Raw genomic sequence first — 26,093 nt, 5'->3', positions numbered from 1 at the left:
TTGTCTATTCCATTTGCACAACAGCATGTGAAATTTATTGTCAATCAGTGTTGCTTCCTAAGTGGACGGTTTGATTTCACAGAAGTGTGATTGACTTGGAGTTACATTGTGTTGTTTAAGTGTTCCCTTTATTTTTTTGAGCAGTGTATATATAGTGCCCCTTGTGTGCACTTCTGGTAATACCGTAAATCCAGGTATGGTACAGAAACAATATGACGGTAAGATAATCTGGACACCATCTAGATACCACCCAACCCGGAATCAATCTCTCCTCTATTTTGAGCCATACTGTGGACATTAGCCCTCTACATAGAAGGGCAAGACGTGCTGCTCTGTTCTGGGCCAGTTGCAGCTTTTCTAGGTCCTTCTTTGCAGCATTTGACCATATCACCGAGCAATAGTCAAGTTTAGATCAAACTAGAGCCTGCAGGACTTGTTTGGTCGACTGTGGTGTTAAAAATGCTGAGTATCTCTACAACAATTGAATCAATATGCCTTGACCGTGACAATTTACAGTCTAAGGTGACATGCTAGTGATAGATGATTAGAGGGCCTTGTGAAATGCCACACTTTACATGTTTTCCATTAGAGAAGCTTCCATTCAATAAAACCCTCTGGGTTCTATTGGATAGATAGCTCTCAACGCATAATATGGTCGAGGATGTAAAGGCATAGCACATATGTTTTTCTAATAACAGATTATGGTCAATAATATCAAAGACTGCAATGAAGTCTAACAGTACAGCTCCAACAATCTTCTTATTACCAATTTCAAAGTCAGAGAAATACAGTAGCATTGTATCTGGTTTACAAAGAAAATCTCCCAAAAGTTTGCTAAGAGCCGGCAGCAGGTGATTGGCCGGCTGACAGAACTAGTAAAGGGCGCTTTACCATTCTTGGGTAGCGGAATGACTTTAGCTTCCTTCCAGGTCTGAGGACAAAGACTTTCCTCTAGGCTCAGATTTAAAGATATGAGTTAGGAGTGGCTATAGAGTCAGCTACCATCCTCAGTAGCTTTCCATCTATGTTGTTAATGCCAGGAGGTGAGAGAGGTGAGTGAGTGGTGAGAGAGGTGTGGGTGGTGAGAGGTGAAAGAGGTGAGTGGGTGGTGAGAGAGGTGAGTGGGTGGTGAGAGAGATGAGTGGTGAAAGTGTGGGTGAGGAGGGTGGTGAGTGGGTGGTGAGGAGGTGGTGGGGGGAGTGAGTGGTGGTGGGGGTGAGTGGGTGGTGAGAGAGAGCGTGAGTGGGGTGGGTGAGAGGAGGTTGATGGGGTGGTGAGAGAGGTTGAGTGGGTGGTGAGGAGTGAGTGGGTGGTGAGAGGGTGAGTGGGTAGGGTGAGAGAGGTGTGTGGGTGGTGAGAGGGTGGTGTGATGGGTGGTGAGAGAGTGAAGAGGTGAGTGGGTGGTGAGAGGGTGGTTGTGAGTGGGTGGTGAGAGGGTGGTGAGTTGGTGGTGAGAGGGTGGTGAGAGGGTGGTGAGTGGGTGGGTGGAGAGAGTAGGGGTGGTGAGAGATGAGTGGGTGGTGGGGGGTGGTGGAGTGGTGAGAGAGGTGAGTGGTGGTGAGAGAGGTGAGTGTGGTGAGAGAGGTGAGTGGGTGGTGAGAGGTGAGTGGGGTGGTGAGAGAGGTGAGTGGGTGGTGAGAGAGGTGTGAAGTGGGTGGGGTGATGGGTGGTAGGGGGAGTGGCTGTCGTGGGTGTGAGGGTGACGATGGGTGTGAGAGAGGTGAGTGGTGGTCGAGGTGGTGTGAATGGGTGTGGAGGGATGGTGGGAGGGAGAGGTGAGTGGTGGTGGAGGATGGTGGTTGGTGAAAGAGGGTGAGTGGGTGGTAGAGGGTGGTGATGGGATGGTGAGTGGGTGAGTGAGAGAAGGTGGGGTGGTTGGAGGGTGAGGGGTGTGAGTAGAGATGAGGTGTGAGGTGTGTGTGAGGTAGTGGTGTAGAGAGTGAGTGGGTGATAGAGAGGTATGGAGTGGTGTGAGAGAGGGATGGTGGGAGGGTGGTGAGAAGAGGTGAGCTGGGTGGTGAGAGAGGTGAGTGGGGTGGTGAGGGGAGATGGGGGATGAAGAGGGTGAGTGGGATGTGGAGGGTGAGGTGAGTGGTGGTAGAGAGAGGTGGTGGGTGGTGGAGGTGATGGTGTGAGCAATGGTGAGTGGGGTGAGAGTAGGTGACGGGTTGGTGAAGAGGTAGTGGGTGGAGATTGAGGGTGTGAGAGAGATGGGTGTAGGATGGAGTGGTGGTAGAGGTATGGGGAGTGGTGAGTGTGAGAGGGTGAGGTGTAGAGGTGACGTGGGTGGTGAGAGAGGTGAGTGTGGTGATGAGAGGGTGGTGAGTGGGTGGGAGAGCTGTAGAGTGGTGGGGTGAGAGGGTGGTGTGAGGCATGGTGGGTGTGAGAGAGCGTGATGTGGGTGCGTGAGAGAGGAGTGGTGGTGTGGATGGTGAAGGGGTTCGGTGAGAGGGTGGTGAGGGGTGTAGCAGAGGCGTGGTAGTGGGTTGATGATGAGGTGAGTGGGTGGTGGGAGGTGAGTGGGGATGGGTGAAAGAGGGTGAGTGGGTGTGAGAGAGTTGAGTGGGTGGTGAGAGAGGTGAGTGGGTGGTGAGAGAGGTGAGTGGGTGGTGAGAGAGGTGAGTGGGTGGTGAGAGAGGTGTGGGTGGTGAGAGGTGAAAGAGGTGAGTGGGTGGTGAGACAGAGGTCAGCAAGAGGTTAGAGAGGAGTGAGCGAGAATGACTCGTCTCCACCCACCTTGCGGTCAGTGATGTAGCGGCAGAAGAGCTTGAGGTACGGCATTGCCGCTGTTCCCTCCCTCAGGGAACACTCAGGTGGGAGGGCCAGTAGGCACAGCTGTCCATCAGGCATTGGCACCGCCTCCACATCCTATGAGAATCAAAGCAAGCACAGTTTTTTTTTTAAACACAGCAGAGGAAATTCAATTTTTTAAAGTCTAGTGGCGCAGCGGTCTAAGGCATTGCATCTCAGTACTAGAGGCGTCACTACAGAACCTGGCTTGATCCCGGGCTGTATCCCAACCGGCCGTGATCGTGAGTCTCATAGGGCGGTGCACAATTGGCCCAGCGTCGTCCAGGGTTATTAGGGGAGGGTTTGGCCGGGGTAGGCCATCATTGTAAAATAAGAATTTGTTCTTAACTGACTTGCCTAGTTAAAGGTTAAATAAATTTAAATACATTTTTTAAATAAATTTAAATAAAAGTTAGCAATGTTTAAAGAAGGCATTAGCCACTCGTTAAAACAGTGCTTTACATTGAAAGCTAACTAAGCAGCTTCCAAAAGAACAGCATTTGAAGAAACAATCAATCATTGCCATTAGCTAAAAGTTTTTCCAGTCCTGCATTGACTCTTGTTCTATTGAACAATTTCAGCTCTGCTAAGCTAGTTTAGCCTCTCTTAACAAGAACAGGCAGGTTCACCACACCAAAAGCAATAACACACTCCATTAAAGGCCTGACATGACACAGAAAAACATGGTTAAATCATTTAAAAACATTGTTAAATTTACTTCCTCTTCGGTGTGGATTGTGGAATAAATTCATCCACATTGTCCTTACCAGTAACTTGTCATACTCTGCGTCCGGTGACGGGGAGTGAGGGCTGGGCGATGGGGCCGGAGAAAGCCCTGGGTCAGTGTCCAACTCTGGCTCCAGCCTGAGGTCGGGGTCAGGGTGCGTCGCCACGGGAGATGAGCCTTGGCCAGAGCCTTTACTCTTGGGAACGCGGAGGTGCTTCAAAATGGAAGAGCGGAGAAACATCACAACACAGAACAACACAAACTCAAGCACTTCTGTTAATAATACTCTGCCAAGTCTAGGACCTACCACTTCCTCTTTCTAACTGAACTTTACATCTGCGGTCTCATCTGTAGCCTACTGGAGTGGGGGGATGGACGCTTGATTGGTAACCATGCAAATAGGTTTTCCCAGAATGCCATGTGGTGAAGGCTATGCTCTGTTACTCATTTTGCATGTCAAATCCATAGTGGAAGGGACAAACAAAACAGCAACATATAATGTCACTACGCTGACTTTTGATCATTATACTGGAAGAAAAACACACGTATGGAGATAAAAGATGACAATGTACACATTTTGTCAGTTTCTCTTGAAATGGTATGAAGCTGATCATACCCGCAGGCCTGCAATTAGTGTGTCAGGTCTCCTCACCTTGAGATGTGACAGAAATAACCTGTCACATCTCACGGTGAGGAGAACGTTCAGAATGCTGATACAATGACAGAAGATTCCAATGTCATATACTGTATGTATGCATGTATGTAGCATCTGATAAGGTTGGGAACCATGGTGACGTCTTCTTACCTGCCGGGAGATGAGGGAGGAGGAGGTGGAGAGATGCCTGTTCAGCTTGGTCTGATCTCCCAGGCTACTGTACTGGGAGGTGACACTGAACACAGTGTCTTCATGGTGGGCCTGTGAGTACACACATAGTGCAGAAATCCACGTAGGTACTCCAATATTAAAATAAAATCAGACCAAATAATACCAATCTTTTCCATTAATTTGAAATTGAGGCCTACTTATTTTCCGAACGCTTATTAACTGGATCTACACCTATGATTACAGACACAGGAGATAGGGCTCCTGCCCTATGAGGTGTTCCGGCTCACACCAGTCAAGGCTTGTGTAAGGCTACTTACTACTACACCTATCATTACAGATTACTGAACACCACTGCTGGGTCGGTAGGTAGGTAGGTAGGTGTTGTCTTGCTGAAGCGCCACAGCCCCCTGACAAGCCCAATAATATAATGCGAATCCTCCATCCGCTGCCTCCCACACAACACAACCAAAACTCAGCTATTGACAGATGGGGCAGACAGGGGCGCAACTTRCACTGGGGACGGGGGTACATGACCCCCACCATATTCTAAAATGGCATTTTTTATCATTGCAGTTATATCATTGCACTGGGATACAAAAACGCGGCTTCGGTGTGCTTTAGGACCATGCGGATGCCTCAGAGTGGTCGGGTAGGCTGTTTGGCGGTTACAGCCAGCTAGATTTAGGACCGCACAGACACCACAGAGCGTGCAGACAGGCTGTGTGAAGGCATAGCTTCTGACCAGCACGGTGCTACTTTCTGCAGATGCTGTCTGTGTGTTGTAAAAGTTGTAAAAGCAAGCAGAGCAAAAACMGGCTACTCTTTATTTGACTGATGTAGCTGGCTAGGTAACTTCTGTTTGACTTAACAAAAAAAAGTGTTTATTCCCAGTGCTGAGCTAGTAGTGTAACTGACATGTAACGTTAGCTAATTAATTCATCCCCTCTCGACTAAACTTCTGTCTGAAGAGAATGAACTAGCTAGGTGGTAGCTACCATGGACAGTTCAGCTCTCGCCTTTAGCTATCTGTCAGATAGATACTGCTAACAGCTGTTGTGTGTATAGAAATGTTTTTTAGCCTTTTTGTCAAGGTTCAATAGAAGAAAATTTACTTGGCTAGTTTTTGCCAGTTGATGTACCATTAGAGCCAGCCAAACCTTGGCTAAGGTTAGCTAGCTAGCTAACTAACTTTAGGTATTAGTTTTGCTCCAATCACATCAGATCTGAATCAAACAATGAAACCTGCGGCAAAACAATGAAAGACTGATATTCTGACGATTTTTGACAGCGCACTGAGTTTTTTTTTGTCAGTATAGCAACGTAACGTTATTGATCTGTCAGTTTCCCTAGCTAATTCCCTACTTTTCACACTGACACGGTATAAACATATCTACAGACTACACTGTCATGGTGCACAGTAAGTACACAACACAATATTGATGATGATGATGAATGGATACAGATATGTCTGAATGCCCAGTCACGTTCATATCATCTCAGACACTGAAACTGCAGTTTCAGACCGTCCATAGAACATACTATATGCCAGTGAAACTGAATTACATGCACTCAGAAATGTAATTCCACTCAGAAATAATATTCCTGTGCCGGAGGTGTAAAACACAAAAGGGGACACATTGACATTATTTTATGGTCTTGTGAAGGCTCACAAGATCAGCATGTCTACAGATTCTCCCTTCTCCCTGTTTTTGTTTGCTTGGAAATGTTGATACTGAAGACTGTTATCAGAAGAACCTAGCATTTATAGCAGGTAAGAAATGCATTGCCATTAATTGGAAGGTTGGTTATCCTCCCACAATATCACAATGGATGGCAGAAATATCAAGTAATGTATCACTAGATTTGATTTATTACTAGATTAATAAGGGTACATTGTGCAACTCATAAAGTATGGGTGCCTTAAATGGAATAGCCTACTGTATGACGAAAGGGGTCTGTATTGAAAACATGAGATTTTCTAAGTTGAGCAGTCGCAAATAGAAACAAAAATGTCATGGCACACGAGACGCCTGTGTGATTTGCGCCTGTCTTAGTGGAGGCCACGGTCCAAGAATATGGTCCAAGAATATGGGGATTGTGGCTCAGATGCACAATGCACGTCTCTATCCAGAATGCGCTCTCCTGCCATTTTGTGAGTATTCATTGTTTCATAACTTCATTGCTTGCTACGTCTATCACTTCCCCATTACATACATCACCAGTAGTAGCCTACATTAACCTTTAATTCACATAATTTCTAATCTGCAATGTTTGTTTGGTAATGGTAATTTCTGTTAATGCATTCAATAGATTATTATTCCAGTCATTTACCGTTCTCATTGTCGGAGTGGACATGTGTTTTGCAGAAATCACAACCTATGCTACACTTGTTCGAAACAAGTTGTTGTTTATTTCATCACATTTATGAGTTGTCAATTTATTCATCGTCCTTTGTTTGAAATGCTTTTGTCAAGGTTGAATAAGTCTACCTGGCCTACGCGCAAATGTAGGACGATAAATGTGCCCATTTTGGGGATGTCTAACAATATTTCCGATTGTCTTAACTCACCACCATTAATGAGCTGTGGAGCTTCTCAAAGTAATTTCTATTCAGCTCAAACAGCAAGTAAACAAAGTCTGTTTTTAGAATCAATTGAGAATGAGTTCTCAAACTATTTGAACAATATTTCCAGCTCTCTCCTTTTTGATAACCACTCGGCATGAAAGGGAAAAATGTAATTCTCTGATCCAGTGGAAATGTCATAAAATACCTGATTACTTCTCATCCCTTGCAACTACAGCTGTCTCTCTCCCGAGCTCACTGGAGTGGGAAACTGAGGGCCCAGAATATTTTATACAATGTTTAAAGTTTGCTGGTATAAGGTTTTGGGTGACCGAGTTGATACAATGTTTCAAGATAGTTGGAGACAGGACATGCGTAGCCAATGTGATTTATAGGATATCTATTTTTAATCAGGATATTTTCTACCTGCATGCTGCAATGTTTTTGTGTTGGCTTTATGTAGGTTATTATGTATTAGATAATTGGCAATGGCAATAAAAGTTACTTTTAATTTTCATTTAGATAGAATGTAGATTAACCACAGACAATGATTGTGAGATACAAAGACTATTAGAAATTAAATGAAACTGTTCCATGAAAATGTGCATATGAAAATCATAACTGGTATGCAGATTGGTAGAAATGGTACAATAATCAGGCACTCCAAATGGAAAAGGTTGCCCACCGCTGGTGTAGCCTATTACCGGCAACTTCAGGAGAGTAACTCTGCCAAGGACAGCAGCAGCGGGAGAAGGCGGGTTGGGAACAGGTTTTGTTTCTTCTGGTTATGCGGTCCCTCAAGTAATTTGTGTGCGTGCATAAAGCATCAGACAAGTTCAGTACATATAGCCTAGTTGATTTTATTAAACATACATGCAGGCCTCAACCKCTACCCTGAGAGCACTTGATTCAGTGTATCATGCAGCCCTCAGGTACATTACAAATCAAAGACGTCTAACACATCATTGCGATCTCTACAGTGCTGTTGGATGGTCGTCATTGACCTTGCGTAGGCTTAAACACTGGTATACACTGATTTATAAGGCCATATTGGGTAAAACGCCATTTTATCTCTGCTCTTTTTTAGTCAGGTCGGTAAATAAATAACAATGACGGTCCCATTCTCATTTGCTTCTAACAGTACCAAAAATGAGAACAGGTCACGGTAGAAATAGTTTTAGTTACTTAGCTCCGTGGTCCTGGAATTCTCTCCAGAACATTATAAAATTTGATGACTAGTTTCGTTGGAGTATAAATAAAAAGTAAAAAATACATAAAAATGAAAAAAAAAATAGGGTGTGTCTATATAGGCCTATGGTAAAATACAGGTTTTAAAATTCCGACCAATTGATGGACAGTCGGGGACAGTCCTAGTAGGAATGCAGAAAATTTGCTTTAGATGCCCCAAAACATTCTGAGGGAGGACCCTCTACCAGATTATGTCCCCTCCACTTCTAAAACTAAAGTTGTGCCCCTGCATGCAGTCATTATTCACACACAGCTATGTGTGTGCGAGTGTGTGCATCCTTGCAAACTATACTGTTGAAAATATACCTTCCGTGTGTGTGTGTTGAGTGTTAAAACATTTTTAAACTGATGGCGAGCCATAGTGATACAGGCTACAAGTTCGGCATTATTTTAACACTGGTTTAGTGAATCCACTTCACATCCTACATGACAGATAGACATGGAACTCATTCATATTTCCATAACTGTAAAACAAAAGTCTATAGTCCAAGTACCTAACTGCAAAGAATACAAAGGGTCTAAATGGATCATAGACATTCTGTCTACTTTACATATTCCGTCCGAATTCAGTTATCAACACTCTCTAACATCATTGTCACACTATGATTCCAGATTCAGAGCAACACTGGTCCTTAAAAGTCTCTTAATATGCTGTATATCTTTTCAATGTATATTTTCTAGACAGATATGCATTAGAAAGGGATTTTCTAGACACCCCAAAAAAGTTATTGAATACATGGTTTTGCCTTGATTTTTTAAGTATTTTTAAGTTACTACAGTAGTTCCACATATCCATATCTGCTTTACGAAAGACATGATCTGATAACAACGTTTAAAAGCTGTAGTAATAGAAGCTTCTAAATCTGTATATAATAGAATTACCAGCATTTATTTTCATCACATACCTTGGAACACACCGTCCTCCCATTATAACTGTTGTAGAGCTTCTGAATATACCGGTGGATACCCATTGAAATAGGGGAAGATCTGGGACTGATCTCTGAACACTGTTTCACTGAAATACAGCTTGTCTGACCTTTGAACATTTATTATCAGCATCTTGCAATACCATATATACAGTATTATGCAATGTATCGGTTATCAAGTGTGTGGGTAAAGCAGGTCTTAAATATGTTATCATCATTGATCTACGAGTAGGTCTACATGAGATTGTGACTCACCATACAGTCTGCTTTGTCATCCGACGGTTGACCCTCTTCCCTGGATTTAGCTGTGGCGCGCTCTGGTACCCATGTAGCTTCTATGAAGGCAAGATGTAAATACATTGTCTCTCTGCTCCTGAAATCCAACAGCTATTTCTCCAAATCTACTTGTTTGCGGTCCTGTAAATCATTTTAATTAATGCCAAACAACTCCCTCTTAAATCTAGCCCTGTGTGTGCGTGCATCTTTACAAAATGTGGCACTGGTCTCTGCTCTCTAATACCTACATGAGGCATTATGGATGTTTTGGAGATTTATTAAGGTACTGAGGATTCTCCTTGAATGTCAGGCCTGCCTGCAACAAGGCAGCTGTGTTGGCGCTGACACACTGCGTGTGTACACTTGTGCTACAACCTAGGCCAGACCAGAAGTAAAATCCCCAAATAGAATTTCAAAGTTCTGTGTGGGTGCCCCCAGTACTGAATATAATCCGAAAGAAATACTACAATCTAGAATACGTGAGGCAGAAGGCATCTTGCACCTCTACAGTTCTTGGATAATTGTTTCCTCGCGTGAAAGAGAGCGACTTATTACAAAAATGCATAATGAGATTTAGGGAAAACAAGTAGGTCATAAGTATTTGAGCTAAATAAACATTGTCTATGGTGAAAATGCTACCAATTACATGTCACAAACATAATTTGTTACAAGTAAGTTAAGTGATTTTTCAGGTATACTAATAATCGTATCTAAATGGATAACACTAAAAGCATACTGCTGTGCTGTGTAAAAGGGACTCGAAAATAAGCCATTTAACAACTGACAATCACATTCAGAATCACTGTTGTATTACTGTGAGTGTTGGCGAAACCTGTCCCCTCAGTTATGGATGGCATGAGGAAATGACAATAGGATCATGTGCTTATGAGTGAATGTTTCTGAGTGACCAGAGTCCACGGGTATTTTGTATCTATGTCATCCTGAGAGAAGTTCCCAAGCATTCCTAGCTGTAGTTTTGCAATTCCTCATAAGTCATTTAAATGTTTTATTTAACCTTTATTTAACTAAGCAAGTCAGTTAAGAACAAATTCTTATTTACAATGACGGCCTACAGCGGCCAAACCCAGACGACGCTGGGCCAATTGTGCGCCGCCCTATGGGACTCCCAATCACGGCTGGTTGTGAGACAGCCTGGATTCGAACCAGGGTGTCTGTAGTGACACCTCTAGCACTGAGATGTAGTGCCTTAGATCACTGCGCCATTCGGGAGCCCAATAAATAAATGCTAGAGAGAGGAATTCTCCTTAACAACCTTCCTTTGAGTGTGTTATCTGTCATTCTGTAGGTTGTTTGCTATGAAAATACACAACACATTTATAAAGACCATATAAATAATTGGATAGGGAACTAACGCAGCTACCAAGCCCCTACTGGGGCAAACAAAGCACAGGCTGACCTAGATATCGAGATAATCATGTTAAGAGATACCTCACCTTGGAGGTAATACTGGCGCAGTTGGGGGTTCCGGATGTGGCGGACGTGGTCAAAGGGACGCTCCACGGCACGGTGGGACTGACTGCTGTCCCTGGCCTCCTTGGTTGGGCCGGTCTGAGGCCCTGTCTCCCAGGGGCCGGCGATGAAGCCGGGGGGCTGAGCAACACCAGGAGGGAGCTTGGACCCCAGTCTGGAGGGGAGACAGACATGTAGCAAGGATCTGTACACAATTCCTGGAAGCTGAATATGTACCAGTTCTTCCATGGCCTGCATACTCACCAGACATGTCACCGATTGAGCATGTTTGGAATGCTATGGATCAACGCCCATACCTTTAGATTAGCGCCTAATGAATGCATTTCAATTGACTGATTTCCTTATATGAACTGTAACTCAGTAAAATCTTTGAAATTCTTGCATGTTGCGTTTATATTTTGGTTCAGTGCATATTGGTAGGATTGTGGGAGTTCAGAATAGGCTGTTGCTGTTCCTGGCAAGCACCTCCACTCCTCTCTCCCACGTAATGCCCTTGACTGTTAGTTTTTTTAAAGGAGAAGTACATTCACAAGGGTGACTATATGAAAAATGGTGATGGAGTGCTCTAACGCATATACAGTGCATTCAGAAAGTATTCAGACCCCTTGACTTTTTCAACATTTTGTTACGTTACAGCCTTATTCTAAAATATATTAAATTGTTTTTTCCCCTCATCAATCTACACACAAAACCCCATAATGACAAAGCAAAAACTGTTTTTTTATACATTTTTACAAATGGAAAAAAATGTAATGAAAAAATATGAAAATATCACATATACATAACTGGTCTAACCCTTTACTCAGAACTTTGTTGAAGCACGTTCGGCAGCGATTACAGCCTCGAGTCTTCTTGGGTATGACACTACAAGCTTGGCACAACTGTATTTGGGGAGTTTCTCCCATTCTTCTCTGCAGATCCTCTCAAGCTCTGTCAGGTTGGATGGGGAGTGTCGCTGCACAGCTATTTTCAGGTCTCTTCAGAGATGTTTGATTGGGTTCAAGTCTGGGCTCTGGTTGGGCCACACAAGGACATTCAGAGACTTGTCCCAAAGCCACTCCTGTGTAGTCTTGGCTGTGTGCTTAGGGTCACTGTCCTGTTGGAAGGTGAACCTTCGCCCCAGTCTGAGGTCCTGAGAGCTCTGGGGCAGGTTTTCATCATTGATCTCTCTGTACTTTGCTCCGTTTATCTTTCCCTCGATCCTGACTAGTCTCCCAGTCCCTGCCACTGAAAAACATCCCCACGGCATGATGCTGCTACCACCATTCTTCACCTTAGGGATGGTGCCAGGTTTCCTCCAGATGTGATGCTTGGCATTCAGGCCATAGAGTTCAATCTTGGTTTCATCAGACCAGAGAATCTTGTTTCTCATGGTCTGAGAGTCTTTAGGTGCCTTTTAGCAAACTCCAAGCGGGCGGTCATGTGCCTTTTACTGAGGAGTGGCTTCCTTCTGGCCACTCTACCACAAAGGCCTGTTTGTTGGAGTGCTGCAGAAATGGTTGTCCTTCTGAAAGGTTCTCCCATCGCCACAGAAGAGCTCTGGAGCTCTGTCAGAGTGACCATTAGGTTCTTGGTCACCTCCCCAATTGCTCAGTTTGGTCGGGCGGCCAGCTCTAGGAAGAGTCTTGGTGGTTCCAAACTTCTTCCATTTAAGAATGATGGAGGCCACTGTGTTATTGGGGACCTTCAATGCTGCAGACATTTTTTATTTAATACATTTTAGAATAAGGCTGTAACGTAACAAAATGTGGAATAAGGGAAGGGGTCTAAATACTTTCCGAATGCAATGTACATCTCCTGTTTTGTGCTGCAGTGCTCCTTTCACCTCAACACAACATCTCGGGAGAGAAACAGAACATGTCAGGAGAGAAGCACTGTATAGGCTGACACATTCTGGGAATAACTAAACAACGCATCTCTCACAACAAGTCTAAGCAGTGCTTTTCTTCATTTTTAGCCAATAAAACTTTTAAATCGCAGGTCTGACCTGGTCTTGACGTTGCCAAAGTAGCTGGGCCTGTTTTTGTCCCTCTGTTGTAGTTTATGTTCCATGGCTCCGAGGGTTTGCAAGAAGGCCTTCTCAGGGACCTATTGGCGACTACTGTGATGTTGACAACAGCAATATTCTGGTAGGTTGAGGGGCTCTGCTGGCATCCCTCCGTTCAGTCTCCATGCTTATTAAGCTCCTGTAATCGTACCTACTGGAGAGTAAAAGTTAGTGCACCATGAAGAATGGGAGTGAGATTGAGTGCATAAACTCCAAGTAATGAAGTCAGGTCTTTCAATTCAATTCAACTCGAGAATCAATGATGACTCAGAGCATTTTAGCAGGGGTATAAGCTTATGCTGGAAAAATGGACAAATAAGCAATGTAGATCCTCTGAGAAAAATAACATTTCGTATTGAGACAATGCTCTCAAAGACTATATGCAAGAAACATGCAAGGGAAGAGAAGCCAGGAAGTGGATGCATGTATATTGAATGTACATGCATACTTGGGGTCATGCGGTGGAGGAGGGTAGTAAGTCGGTGGTCTGTTGATATCCCTCTAGTGGTGTGGGGGCTGTGCTTTGGCAAAGTGGGTGGGGTTATATCCTTTCTGGTTGGCCCTGTCCGGGGGTATTGTCGGATGAGGCCACAGTGTCCCCCCGTCTCAGGCTGCAGTATCTATGCCGCAATAGTCTATGTGCTGGGGGGGCTAGGGTCAGTCTGTTATATCTGGTGTAATTATACTGTCTTATCTGGTGTCCTGTGGGAATTTAAGTACGCTCCCTCTAATTCTCTATCTCTCCCTCCCCTCCCAGAGACCCTAGGACCATTCCTCAGGACTACCTGGCCTGATGACTCCTGGCTGTCCACAGTTGTGCTGCTGCTCCAGTTTCAACTGTTCTGCCTGAGGCTATGAAACCCTGACCTGTTCACCAGACGTGCTACCTTGTCCCGGAACTGTTGTTTTCGACTCTCTCTCTACCGCACCTGCGGTCTCCACCTCTGAATGCTTGGCTATGAAAAGCCAACTGACATTTACTCCAGATGTGCGGACCTGTTGCGCCCTCTACAACCACTGTGATGATTATTTCACCCTGCTGGTCATCTTGAAGAACGATCTGGCCTTCATTGCCATGTACTGTTATAATCTCCACCTGGTCCAGCCAAAAGAGGACTGGCCACCCCTCAGAGCCTGGTTTCCCTCTAGGTTTCTTCCTAGGTTCCTGTCTAGGGACATTTTCCTAGCCACCGTGCTTCTACATCTGCATTGCTTTCTGTTTGGGGTTTTAGGCTGGGTTTCTGTATAGCACTTTGTGACATCTGTTGATGTAAAAAGGGCTTTATAAATACATTTGATTGATTGATTGATAGATATTGAATGGTATTTTTGTTGCCTTATTTCTTGACAAGCAGACATAACATATTTTATTTGCAACACAGTCTATTAGGGCTAGCGCTTAAATTCCTTTGGGCCAGAGTTCTGATGCAATGAATGGAACTATATTTTACATTTTCTTTCTTTCACCAGAAGATCTGTTCCTATTCTAACCTCAAGTACGTAAGGGATACGGGTTCTTACTGTAGAAGGAAGCATCCCTACAAATCATTCTGTCTTGGAGAATATTGCAATAGATTACTGTAGTCTTTTTAAACATGGATGTTCCTCACTTCCATATCGAAAATTCGAGGCATGCGACAATAAAACGTAGCAGTGGGGTACACGGAATTCAGAAATGTTAATATTGAAAGGATTTAGGGACTGACCTGTCAAAACGATTGCCCGGAATGTTGATCGAAAGCGAGTGATTTGGGAAGGCTTCATATTACGCACGGTGTTGTTTTGTGATATCACTGCAGACAACAGCAAAAAGTTGAGCACGTACGCTCCGCCCATTTCATCCGGTGATTGAGGAGTCTTTGAGCAGATAAGTAGAATCATTGCATGGCTAGAACAACTATTTTCTTTAATCATCAATCCAACCCCAATCTTTTCACGCACACCCATGCAAACAGTTTAAATTACAATGGTAACTTTTCAAAATTCCTTTGGTTTGTGGCACTCATTCATTGCAGAGAAATAGCCTATGCATAAAACAATCGGAGCAAATAGCATGGCCTTCCTCAATTTAGAATAGAAAACTAGAGTGGCTTCCAGTTTAGGGAAATATTACCCATATTTATAAGGGGGTCCGCAGCCATTCTGCAAAAAGCCTCGCACTTGCTTTTCCTGCCACACGAGGCACTGTCATCACATCGCTTGGCTTGTTGATGCTCAAATTTTATTGGCTGGAGAAAAGGCACGTGTAATGATCCGACCAATCACATTATAGAATAGAGTGCTTTTTCCGGGCCTAGCAAAACGATAACATTGCTGAAGTCTGAAAGACGAAAAGGAGAACGTGTTAGTCGAAAATAAAATAATTATTGAAATCTCTCAGACGTTGCATTAACAAATGTGAGTTGCATGCTTATAATTTTCTTTATTTTGTGTTAAGATAACCGAAATATATGGTATAATTTCGATGTACGCTTGAGGGTCAATCAAAGGACCGGTTGAAGCTTGTTAGCTAGCAAGCTAACAGATAAACTGCGGTCAGCTAGCTAGTCAATTTATTGTGAACCGGTTAGCTAGTCAATTTATTATTAACCATTTGCTTTGCGTGATATGCTAGGATTATACTTTTGGTGTTTGGAACTGTTGCTCATTGAAAATCCACTCATGCCATTTGATCAGCCGCATTTACAGCAACAGTAAAGGTCCAATGCAATACAGCCGTATTTATCTCGATGTCAAATAATCTCTGGGTAATAATTAAGTACCTTACTGTAATTGTTTTAAATTAAAATGGTCAAAAAGAAACAAATAGCTTCTTAGCAAAGAGCAATTACTCAAGCAAGAATTTCGTTATGCCTGTCTGAGTGGGGAGGGGAAAACTAGCTGTTATTGGCTAAGAGGTTTGGAACTCTGTCAATTTGCTGATATATCAATAAGAAACAAACCCCATCCCACCACAACAGGCTGTCAGGTGGTCTTTTCAAACAGTTTTTACACTAAAATGGCACGATAATCGTTTTCACAACTTCACAGTATTATTCCAACCTCTGTGTGAAAAAAAAAATCTAMTTTTTGACTGCACTACGCCTTTTAATATTATCCTCAACACACTTTTGAGGCAACTTCGTCTACTAATTTCATAGCTACCGAGTTGGCTCGAAACGGCTGGATGGCTAACATTAGCCATTCGTACATAAATACATAAAGTCTTCTAACTTTATGTAGCTTGTTAAAGCCGTTTATAACTTTCAGCTGAATATGTGGCCTGCTGTCTAATCTACATTTTCAATTGTCAACATGTGTCTTTGTTTCCCTCACAGATGTTGGAAGACCTCAGTATCAGCGTCTGAAGACTGTTTACGGCATGTCCTTTGTTTACTAAACACACATTAGCCAACTGAGCCCAGCGCTGATTAGGTGTCCTCTGCACATTGTATGAGCAAGATCATTCACCATGGAAACCGAAGCAGTAAGTTAGCTTGCTAGCCCTTTTTATAGATTAAAAGCATGCATTCTGAAGTGTACTAACAAGAGTTTGTGGTAGCCTGGGTGCCAGTCTGTTTCTATCCTCCATCCCATTCATTGGCTTGACAATGACAGCAAAGCTGGCAAGACCACAGATCTGGGACCAGGCTAAGTTGTGGTGTGTTGGAAAAACTAACAGCACGTTTCTTACCACTATTCAGGAGGTTATTCCTATTTGGCAGAACAAGCCTCATGGGTCGACTCGCAGTGTGGTGAGGAGAATAGGCTCTATTGTACCCATGAAACCACCGCCCAGGGCATGTTTCCAGGTAAATATGGTCATTATCAAATTCAACACATGCAATAGCATAAGTACACGGTACAGACAATGACTTTCTGTCAGAAGGCCGACCTTGTGGCCAAATTGCATTAAAGGTGCTAACAAAGGGAACCTGCACCTGTTTACCAGGAACTTCCAGGTCTCCCTCCTCTGCGGCCCATGGATGGCCCCACGGTGCCCACACTGGCAGACATTGCCTGGATCGCAGCAGATGAGGAGTCTGAGACCTATGCCAGAGTGCGGTAAATATGTGCTTTTCTCACCCACAGTGCAGAAGAATGTGGCTGCTGAACTTGAGTATGTTCCTTCACTGAGGCCGCAGAAATGTCAGCTATCCTGGGGTCTAAATAATTGGCCTATTGTTTATGCTAGCATTACTTATGACAAAGGATTCTGGTAGATGTGATAGAGGCTTTCACCTCCTGTTCTTTTAATGCAAGTGTTTTCTTGTGGTCCATTTCTTTTCTCAGGAGTGATTCACGCCCTCTTAGACATGAGTGGCGACCCACGCCTCTCCTGGTTATGCACAGAAACTCCTCTGTTCCCAACTTCCGCCGCGACGTCAAGAAGGTGGAGACGCTGAGGAAGCCTGCGGTGACGGCCATGAACCGTACCACCTCCCTGCAGGATGAGCTGAGCAGACTCCGCTCCCAGATCGCCAAGATCGTAGCCACAGAATCTGGTAGGGAATTTGTCAAGGAGTTTCCCCACAGCTGTCATTAAATTAAATTCACCAGTGAAAGAGGCTTTTTCTCTGGCAAAGCTAGCTAGCTATATTAGGCCTATCAGAGCTCTACAGTGCGACCATTTTACTTGCATATGTGCCTAAATATTCTGCGACCTGGAGCACACATGCTCCTTGTAAAAATAGGTAGAGCCCTTCCTAAGTGCCTATCAGTGGAGGCTGGTGGGAGGAGCTATAGGAAGACTGGCTCATCGTATTAGCTGGAATGGCATCAATGGAATGCAGTCAAACATGTGGTTTCCATATGTTTTATACCGTTCCATTTTTTCCCATTCCAGCCATTACAATGAGCCTGTCCTCCTATCGCTCCTCCTGCTAACTTCCTCTGGTGCCTATATACAGTATCTGATGCTTTGTCATTTATGCAGCAAGGGGATTGTCTTGAAGTAGCTTGGCTTCATGTGTTGCTTTTAAAGTGTCATAATCTTCAGTATGGCTACCGCATGCAGTGATGTGTAATAATAAGAGCCTCCTGTAATAATCAACCTCGGATATTACCATGTGTATATTTTAGAAGACGTATGTGTCTTATTGGTACTTGGGATTGTATGTCTTATGTCGTGGATGCATTAGCATATAGTCATTGTTGCAGAAATTATGATGACACTGTCACATGCTATAGCCATGCGCTGTTAGATGACACTGGAGTTCTTATCAGGCAGATAACCTGATTTTCCTAGACGAGGGTAGGGCTCGCCCACTGAAAGTGATGGGCTTTGGGATTAAAACTGAAAGCACACTAACCTGCCTGCCCATGCCTCAGAAGCTCATCAGAGGACTCTGTATTATAAATAGCCTGACCATGTGACCCCAGTGCAGGAGATTAGTTGATTGCCAATCTGCATCCCTTTAAGGCTCTGTCTGTCCCAATTCTGAGGTTTATTTATGGGAAAATAATAAAATCTGATAAGTGTGATAATTAGTCTGTCTCTGCTCTGTTTGTCACCCTAAAGGCTCCAACCCCTTGACCCCTGACCTCCTGTCCCCCGACGACACCAGCATGAGCTTTTCCATGGCGCCCTTCGAGACGGCGCCCTACCAGCCCGCCGCCTCAGCCTCCTTCGTCATCAGCGATGTGACGGAAGAGGAAGAGGAGGAAGATGAGGAGGAGGATGTGGTGTCTGTGGTTTCGGAGCTTATGCCGGACCCCATGCCGCCCGCAAACATGTCTGCCTCCATGACGGCCTCGGCGACCTTTGACCTGGACCATCCCAGCATGGACTTCCGGGAGGCGGAGGAGGACACAGTGTCGCTGTCCAAGTCCACCAGCTTTGCTGACGTCATGGACATCCTGAAGGACATGAACCGCATGAAGATGAGTAAGGACAGGTAGGTTAAAGGGCGAGTCAGGATACGGAAGAAAATGGCTTCCTCTCATGTCTCTTAGTACACACACACACACACACACAGTGTAAATACCATGTCAGCAGAAGGTGTATGATAATGCATTGGCAGGAAACACAAGGACAGCTGGTCGTTGTCCTGTTTTCCACAGATAGAAAAAAGGAAGAGGAATCAATTAGGTCAAGGATCGGCAACTTCGATGGGTGGCGTCTCAAAATGTCTGAACTCATTATGAGGGGCCACAGTGGCTTGCCGGTCTGCGTTCCCACATTCATACCCGCTAGTAATGGGGGACGAAATCAATAGTTACATATCGCAATATTATTTTGGGACGATATTATACCGATATTTGACTGCGAATTGAAAATATAAACTTTTTTTGCTACTGTAAGTAAAGTTAGATTGTGCTAGTCGGCTGTATCTGCGCCAAAACTCTGCCATTTTTCATCCTATAGCTTGTAACTCCTTTTCTCATGCTCTCTTGTCTCTGCAGCAGACATATAGAAATCAAATCACAAAATCACAATGCATATAGAATCGTGAGAATTGCATAACATCGTATCAGCATTTAAGTGTATACAGTAACCAAAAAAGTGTTAAACAAATCAAAATATATTTTAGATTCTTCAAAGTAGCCACCCTTTGCCTTGATGACAGCTTTGCACACTCTTGGCATTCCCTCAACCAGCTTCATGAGGTAGTCACTTGGAATGCATTTCAATTGACAGGTGTGCTTTGTTAAAAGTAAATTTGTGGAATGTCTTTCCTTAATGCATTTGAGCCAATCAGTTGTGTTGTGATAAGATAGGGCTATCTTCTGTATACCACCCCTATTTGATAAAAGACCAAGTCCATATTATGGCAAGAACAGCTCAAATAAGCAAAGAGAAATGACAGTCCATCATGACTTGAAGACATGAAGGTCAGTCAACCTGTAATATTTCAAGAACATTGAAAGTTTCTTCAAATGCAGTCGCAAAAACCATCAAGCGCTATGATGAAACTGGCTCTCATGAGGACCGCCACAGCAAAGTAAAGGACACAAAAAATGGACACAAATATGAAAGGACACATATGAAGAAGAGACTTGCTTGGGCCAAGAAACACGAGCAATGGACATTACACCGGTGGAAACCTGTCCTTTGGTCTGAGGAGTCCAAATTTGAGCTTTTTGGTTCCAACTGCCGTGTCTTTGTGAGATGCAGAGTAGGTGAACGGATGATCTCTGCATGTGTGGTTCCCACCGTGAAGCATGGAGGAGGAGGAGGTGTGGGGGTGCTTTGCTGGTGACACTGTCAGTGATTTATTTAGAATTCAAGGCACACTTAACCAGCATGGCTACCACAGCATTCTGCAGCGATACGCCATCCCATCTGGGTTGCACTTAGTGGGACTATCATTGATTCCATATGTGTTTTCAAAAAAAGTTTTGACGTCTTCACTATTATGCTACAATGTAGAAAATAGTACAAATAAAAACCCTGGGATGAGTAGGTGTTTCCAAACTTTTGACAGCTACTAATATATTTTATCCCGTTTCTGAAAATCTGTGGGCCTACAAACAGGGATGCCTTGGCTGCCAGTTGCCATTGCTGAATTAGGTCATGGATTTCAGTTTGTCTTTGTACCAGACCATGCTCTTAATGTGTGTGTCCATGCAGGTGCAACAGAGGCTGCACCTCCCTGATGGGGGAGTCGGACTCCGCCTCGCTGATCTCCGAGGCCTTGAGGAAGAAGTTTACCCTGAAGGATGAAGACATCAGGGGGATGAAGAAACACAACTAGAGCCCCCGTAGTCCTCCACCTCCCCACGTAAGTCAGGTCACACAGAAAGTAGTCCCTCTCCACAGACATTCAGGCTTGCAAGATTAGACAGAAACATCTATCAAGCTTTATTTTGAAAATGTTCAAATGCCAGTGGACTTTCCAATGTGATTTGCATGACAGCATTATACTCTTGGTTCACAGAGGATTGTCTCTCATTGCGTCTCTCTCTTCTGTTGCCAGGCCTGTGCCTGACGACCCAGTCCCGTGGAGACCCGGCTGCACCTCATCAACCGTGGCAACGGTTAAACCAGATGTCTGGAAAAACAAACCACCACCTCCCAGCAGGCCCAGTCAGTCTGAACCCAACCAAATCTAAACCATACCCTAGCTATTAAAAATATTGCCAAGTCAGACCATGGTAGCAGCTGGCTGATAGGCACTATTAGATGGGTGCTGTTTGACGTAGCACAGAGAATTTTCAACCAACCTTAACTTGTCGATTCTTCCTCAATTCCAGACTTGGAAGACAACTAATGTCTTTTAAAAGTCCATGTCTAGTTTCAGGGGGTTTGAATTTAGAAAAATCTATTTTGTCTGCAACCCATTAATAATGATTAAAAAGAAAAGTCAAAAGGTTTGACAGCAGTACCATATAAAATGCAAGTCAGTTGGGAACAGGTTTTTGATGTCCCATACCTTGGCATCGAGTCTATGAACTGACATATAAAACAATTATTGACATCAATCTGTTAATTTTAATTTAAGCTATTATATAAAATACTTACTACAAAAGAATGATCAATATATGGGGCATTGGACAGTCAGCCTTGTGCACCCTCTGTCACGAGGAAACAGAATCAATAGAACAGTCAGCCTTGTGCAGACTCTGCCACAAGGAAACAGAATCTATATAATGTGTTCTGGTACTGTCCATCAGTGGCTCGCTTTTGGAGTCAGGTCCAGGAATGGTTATGTCATATCAGGGTTCAGATGGACATGCCGACTATTGTTATGGCATCGGAACAACCACGATCAGTCAATGGGGAAATATCATTGTAGTCTTGGGTAAAGTATTTACTTTCAAGGCAATATCGGTAGAAATGTTACAAATAGGGAGGTTCAGGAGCCTCGTAAGACATCACAGTAAAATGGAGGGATGTATTGCAAAAGGAAATTGCTAAATGGCGTTATACTGTGAAAGATGGGTTAATCTGTGGACACCGGAGGGCTGGAGTTAAGATCACAATGAATGATGGATTGAAAATCCAGCACTTGAAGAAAGAGTAAATTAGAAATATAAATGTATAGTTATTTAATGACAGGTACCGTAGATGTGAGCGAAACAGCTGTAAATAGCAGAAGTATTGTAGTCGGTTTATTCCAATCAGAGTAGGGAAATTAACAAATAAGGAGATTGGAAATGATGCAGACAATTTAATGGATAGAACCTACAATCTATCTGCAATATTAAAGCTGATCTACCCCCCCCCCAAAAAAAGAAAAGTGAATTCATGTTTTGCTCCATGAGGTAATCCAACAATGTGTACACTGCCATCGTGCTCATCTTCTCTCATTGATTAAGTCAGGTGGGTGTCCACCCTGTAGTGCCGCATGTCATGATGAAACWCACATGACTTTGAAATAGTCAAGATGGTGGCGTACACATTGTTGGATTACTTCATAGATCAAAAAATGTATAACAGCATATTCTAAATTCAAACGAACCCCCTGCAACTAGATATGGATGTTTTAGAATACATTTGGTCTTCCAAGTCAGGAATTGAGGAAGTCTCGCCAAGTAAACGTTGGTTGAAAATTCTATGTGCTATGCCAAACAGTACCTAACCTGTAACGGCTGATGGAGCGTCACATTAGCCATTACAATATGCTAGCTAAACCACACCCCTCCTGTTATTCAATCAACACTCTGTTTACACTCACTGTCTGCTCCCACACACCTTCCAAAAAGGTAGATTCCTTATCCCATTGCTTCAGGAGCAACGTCATGGCAACGTGATTTTGTGGGTGCTGTATAACATGCCCTACAGATTCACCTACTTTGATGGCTCTCGCTAATCACCAGACTGACTCCAGTGCTGCCTAGTCATCTTTTTATGTACAGGCTGGGGTTTCTCTAGGATATAGTACCTGTCCTAGTACCACGAGAGAAACCATTTCCCACTTCTTTTTTTGTTGACAAGCTTAGACTTTGAACAGTAGAATTGTGGATGGATGCATTTGTTGGAGTGGGATAGTTGTATTTTTTTCTCATTTTGTTTCTGTATAGTCGTGATAATACATACTTGAAGTTGTATGTACAAATAAGACTGCGGAGAGTAACGGATTACTACAAAACACTTAATACTCTGTTCATTTACAGCTAAAAATCTCACGTTTTTCAGTGTATAGTTGCATTAGAAATACAATAATGACCTTGCGGTCATAGTCAATGTGTACAACATAGGTTTATTTATTTGCAGTCTTCTTCAGGACCTACTCATTTAACCCATTGCATCAATACGAGAGAACTTTATTGCTGGCCTTGGGGGTAATGACTCTCAGAATTGAGCTTGATTGATGGCCCTTTGGTAAACATGATACAGATAAATAAATCCCAATTAAAATCAGTGGACGGCCATGGCTAAATATGAATGATATGTTTTTGATGTGTAGTCTTCGGACTTGTGTGATACAAGGAAAGCTTGGAAGACTTATACACCTACGGTAAAATGTGAATGAAAGTTCTCTTTCCTTGTGTGATGTTGAGCTATATCTGCCTGTTAAGACACCAGAGAACAACTGTACAGGTTTTTTTATGTAGATACAAAATGTCAGATTTCCCTATGGTGTAGAATGCGTGGCTCTTGGGAATGTGACAATGTGCATGTTTACTGTCACGATACACTAAAAGAAATGAGTATGAGTGACTCTTGTGTCTTTTTGAAAACGGTCTCCTGTTGACGCCTTATAACAAAACCTATTGCCTCTTCCAATATTGCAGTTGTTCTTTTTATTTATTGGTTGGTGTGCCGTAACTTTCCACTGTTTTTGTCTTTTTCCTCAGTTTTCCCCACCTCTTGAGCCCCTAAACTTTTACGCAACCACCCATAGACACATTGTATCTGTCCCATTATGGCGTCTGTGAGAGCACCGGCAGCGCCATTGAGGCCATCTCCATTTTGAAGTAGTCAATTTTGTCATTCTACTTCTATGAGTTGGCAAACAAACTGAAAGGGTGCACACTGCCGCCTAGAGTGTGTTTGAACAGGTATAAAGACGAGGTTCGGCGATTTACTGCCACCTGCAGTTATGGAATGTTTGCGCACAAGTATAATTCATTGGCTGATCCTTCCTGGTGACCTGGATTTAATTATGTGATCCTTCCTTAAGCCATAGGAATCCCCACCCAGTTTACTACTTTAAAATGATGGGAGCCCTCAATGGCAATGTCCATGAAAAAACGGGTTTCATCCATCTAGAGACCTCTATCAATCTCTTTGTCAACAACCACACTTTTGACATTTGCATACATCAAGTGATTGACTTGACTGCTTTGGGAGCCAATCATGTGTAATTTCTTCTCCTTTATCATGAAACCCCTCCCCCTTCACAGAAGAAATGCTTCTCCACTCATTTTGAGTTCTTATCATATCAGGATAAGATAATTCTATTACTCTACTCTTTGTTGAGATGTGTGAATACCAACTTGCGTCTAGGCAGTGCAACTGTAGTTTAGTTTGCAGTGAAAGCGAGGTCCCACAAAGTTATCTATGGGGTGAAATAAGGACGTGCCCAGCTGTGTGTTAAGGTCTGTATCTCGTCTTTTTTTTTTTCTTCAGTGTCTGGCTCCTCTTAGGTCTTTAACAAATATTCCCATTTTAAGTGTGCAAAATCAAGAGAAGCAAAGCTTTGAGCTGAGCATTTCACAAAGTATGTTTCAGATTTATTTTTTAAGGTTTGGCATTACTCATGTAATCTGTCTTTACAGGTGTTTTGTGAACCCCATAGGGAACGGAACCAGGGCAGTTATTACTATTCTTGGTGCACCGGCGTTCAAGAGCTGGCCATCTTTACTGAACATTTCAATCACCAGCTTTGTTTTTATTCTGCTTTGCCTCCATTTTTGTTTTGGATAACTATTGACCATGCCACATAATGGTCTCTGATAATATGCCCGCCATACTTGTCCGTTTTATTCTGCCAAATGGAAGAAAGAGCTCTTTGTCTGTCTTGTTTTGAAACGTAAATAAAGATGGGCTGATGTTTTAAACTCCAGACTCATTCTTTATCATCCCCCTTTGATAGTTGACCATTGTTCAAAAACTCTTGTTGCTGCCTTTACAATGTTGTAATGTGTATATATATATCCATACAAGCTGTCATTGCTATAAATAGTGTGGACAGTTGGTTGATGGTATGGTTGGCTGTATGGTTGATTGTAAACACATAACAGGCCAAAATGACAACCTTTGGTATAGTTGTGCATTTCTATATACAGTGAGCACCATTTTTTTTGTTATTTTGGTTCTGTACTCTAGCACTTAGAGTTTGAAAGGATACAATGAGGGTGAAGTGCAGACTGTCAGCTTTAATTTGAGGGTATTTTCATACATATCGGATGAACCGTTTAGAAATTATAGAAGCTTTTGTACATGGTCCCCCCCCCATTTTCGGGCATCAAACATTGGACAGTTTAACATAATGTAGAATAAAGTAATAATTGTTAATKTTTGGTCGCATATCCTTTGCATGCAATGACTGCTTGTAGTCTGCGATGCATCGACATCACCAGACGCTGGGTATCTTCCCTGGTGATGCTCTGCCAGGCCTGTACTGCAGCCATCTTCAGTTTCTGCTTGTTTCGGGACTTATTGCCTTCAGTCTCCTCTTCAGCATGTAAAATGCATGTTCAATTGGATTCAGATCCGGTGATTGACTCGGCCAGTCAAGGATTTTCCACTTTTTGGCCATCAAAAACCCCTTCGTTGCTCTAGCACTATGTTTAGGGTCATTGTCTTGTTGCATGATGAAGTGCTGCCCAATGAGTTTGGAGGCATTTGGTTTTATCTGAGCAGATAAAATATTTCTGTAGACTTCAGAATTCATTGTTCTACTTCTGTCTGCAGTCACATCATCAATGAAGACAAGTGAGCCTGTTCCACGGGTAGCCATACAGGCCCAAGCCATAACACCCCCTCCACCATGTTTCACTGGTAGCCATACAGGCCCAAGCCATAACACCCCCTCCACCATGTTCCACGGGTAGCCATACATGCCCAAGCCATAACACCCCCTCCACCATGTTTCCACTGGCAGCCATACAGGCCAAAGCCATAACACCCCTCCACCATGTTTCACTGCAGCCATACAGGCCCAAGCCATAACACCCCCTCCACCATGTTTCACTGGCAGCCATACAGGCCCAAGCCATAAACACCCCTCCACCATGTTTCACGGATGAGGTGGTATGCTTTGGATCATGGGCATGTCTTTTTTTTTTTTTTTTTTTTTTTTTTTTTAACACTTTCTCTTTCTACACTT

At 43.4% G+C, this 26,093-nt stretch overlaps 2 protein-coding genes across 3 annotated transcripts in view; one reads left to right on the top strand and one right to left on the bottom strand.

Annotated features, from left to right (window-relative positions):
• si:ch211-15d5.11 (oxidation resistance protein 1) overlaps positions 1-15,015 on the bottom strand; it is a 37,027-nt gene extending 22,012 nt beyond the window's left edge. The window contains 7 exon segments of the mRNA XM_070445254.1: positions 2,737-2,868; positions 3,558-3,731; positions 4,323-4,433; positions 9,336-9,415; positions 10,811-11,001; positions 12,835-13,048; positions 14,601-15,015. Of these exon segments, the coding sequence (XP_070301355.1) occupies positions 2,737-2,868; positions 3,558-3,731; positions 4,323-4,433; positions 9,336-9,415; positions 10,811-11,001; positions 12,835-12,899 (753 nt within the window). The 5' untranslated portion in view covers positions 12,900-13,048; positions 14,601-15,015.
• A 138-nt stretch (positions 15,016-15,153) lies between these two features.
• On the top strand, positions 15,154-24,822 carry mtfr1l (mitochondrial fission regulator 1-like). 2 transcript variants are annotated; one of them, XM_023994876.2, is made up of 8 exons: positions 15,154-15,291; positions 16,212-16,360; positions 16,599-16,685; positions 16,826-16,938; positions 17,167-17,378; positions 18,395-18,770; positions 20,447-20,597; positions 20,793-24,822. In XM_023994876.2, the coding sequence occupies exons 2-7, from the start codon at positions 16,346-16,348 to the stop codon at positions 20,568-20,570; spliced, it is 927 nt and encodes a 308-aa protein (XP_023850644.1). In that variant the 5' UTR covers positions 15,154-15,291; positions 16,212-16,345; the 3' UTR covers positions 20,571-20,597; positions 20,793-24,822. The 2 variants fall into 2 exon arrangements, with proteins under 2 accessions (XP_023850644.1, XP_023850643.1); XM_023994875.2 differs by having other exon boundaries at positions 16,578-16,685.
• The last annotated feature ends 1,271 nt before the right edge of the window (positions 24,823-26,093 follow it).

Source organism: Salvelinus sp. IW2-2015, linkage group LG9 (genome assembly GCF_002910315.2).
Source record: "Salvelinus sp. IW2-2015 linkage group LG9, ASM291031v2, whole genome shotgun sequence".
In the NCBI taxonomy this organism is placed as follows: Eukaryota; Metazoa; Chordata; class Actinopteri; order Salmoniformes; family Salmonidae; genus Salvelinus; species Salvelinus sp. IW2-2015.
Note: the sequence above shows the minus strand (reverse complement) of the source record. Positions and strands in the feature narration are given on the sequence as shown.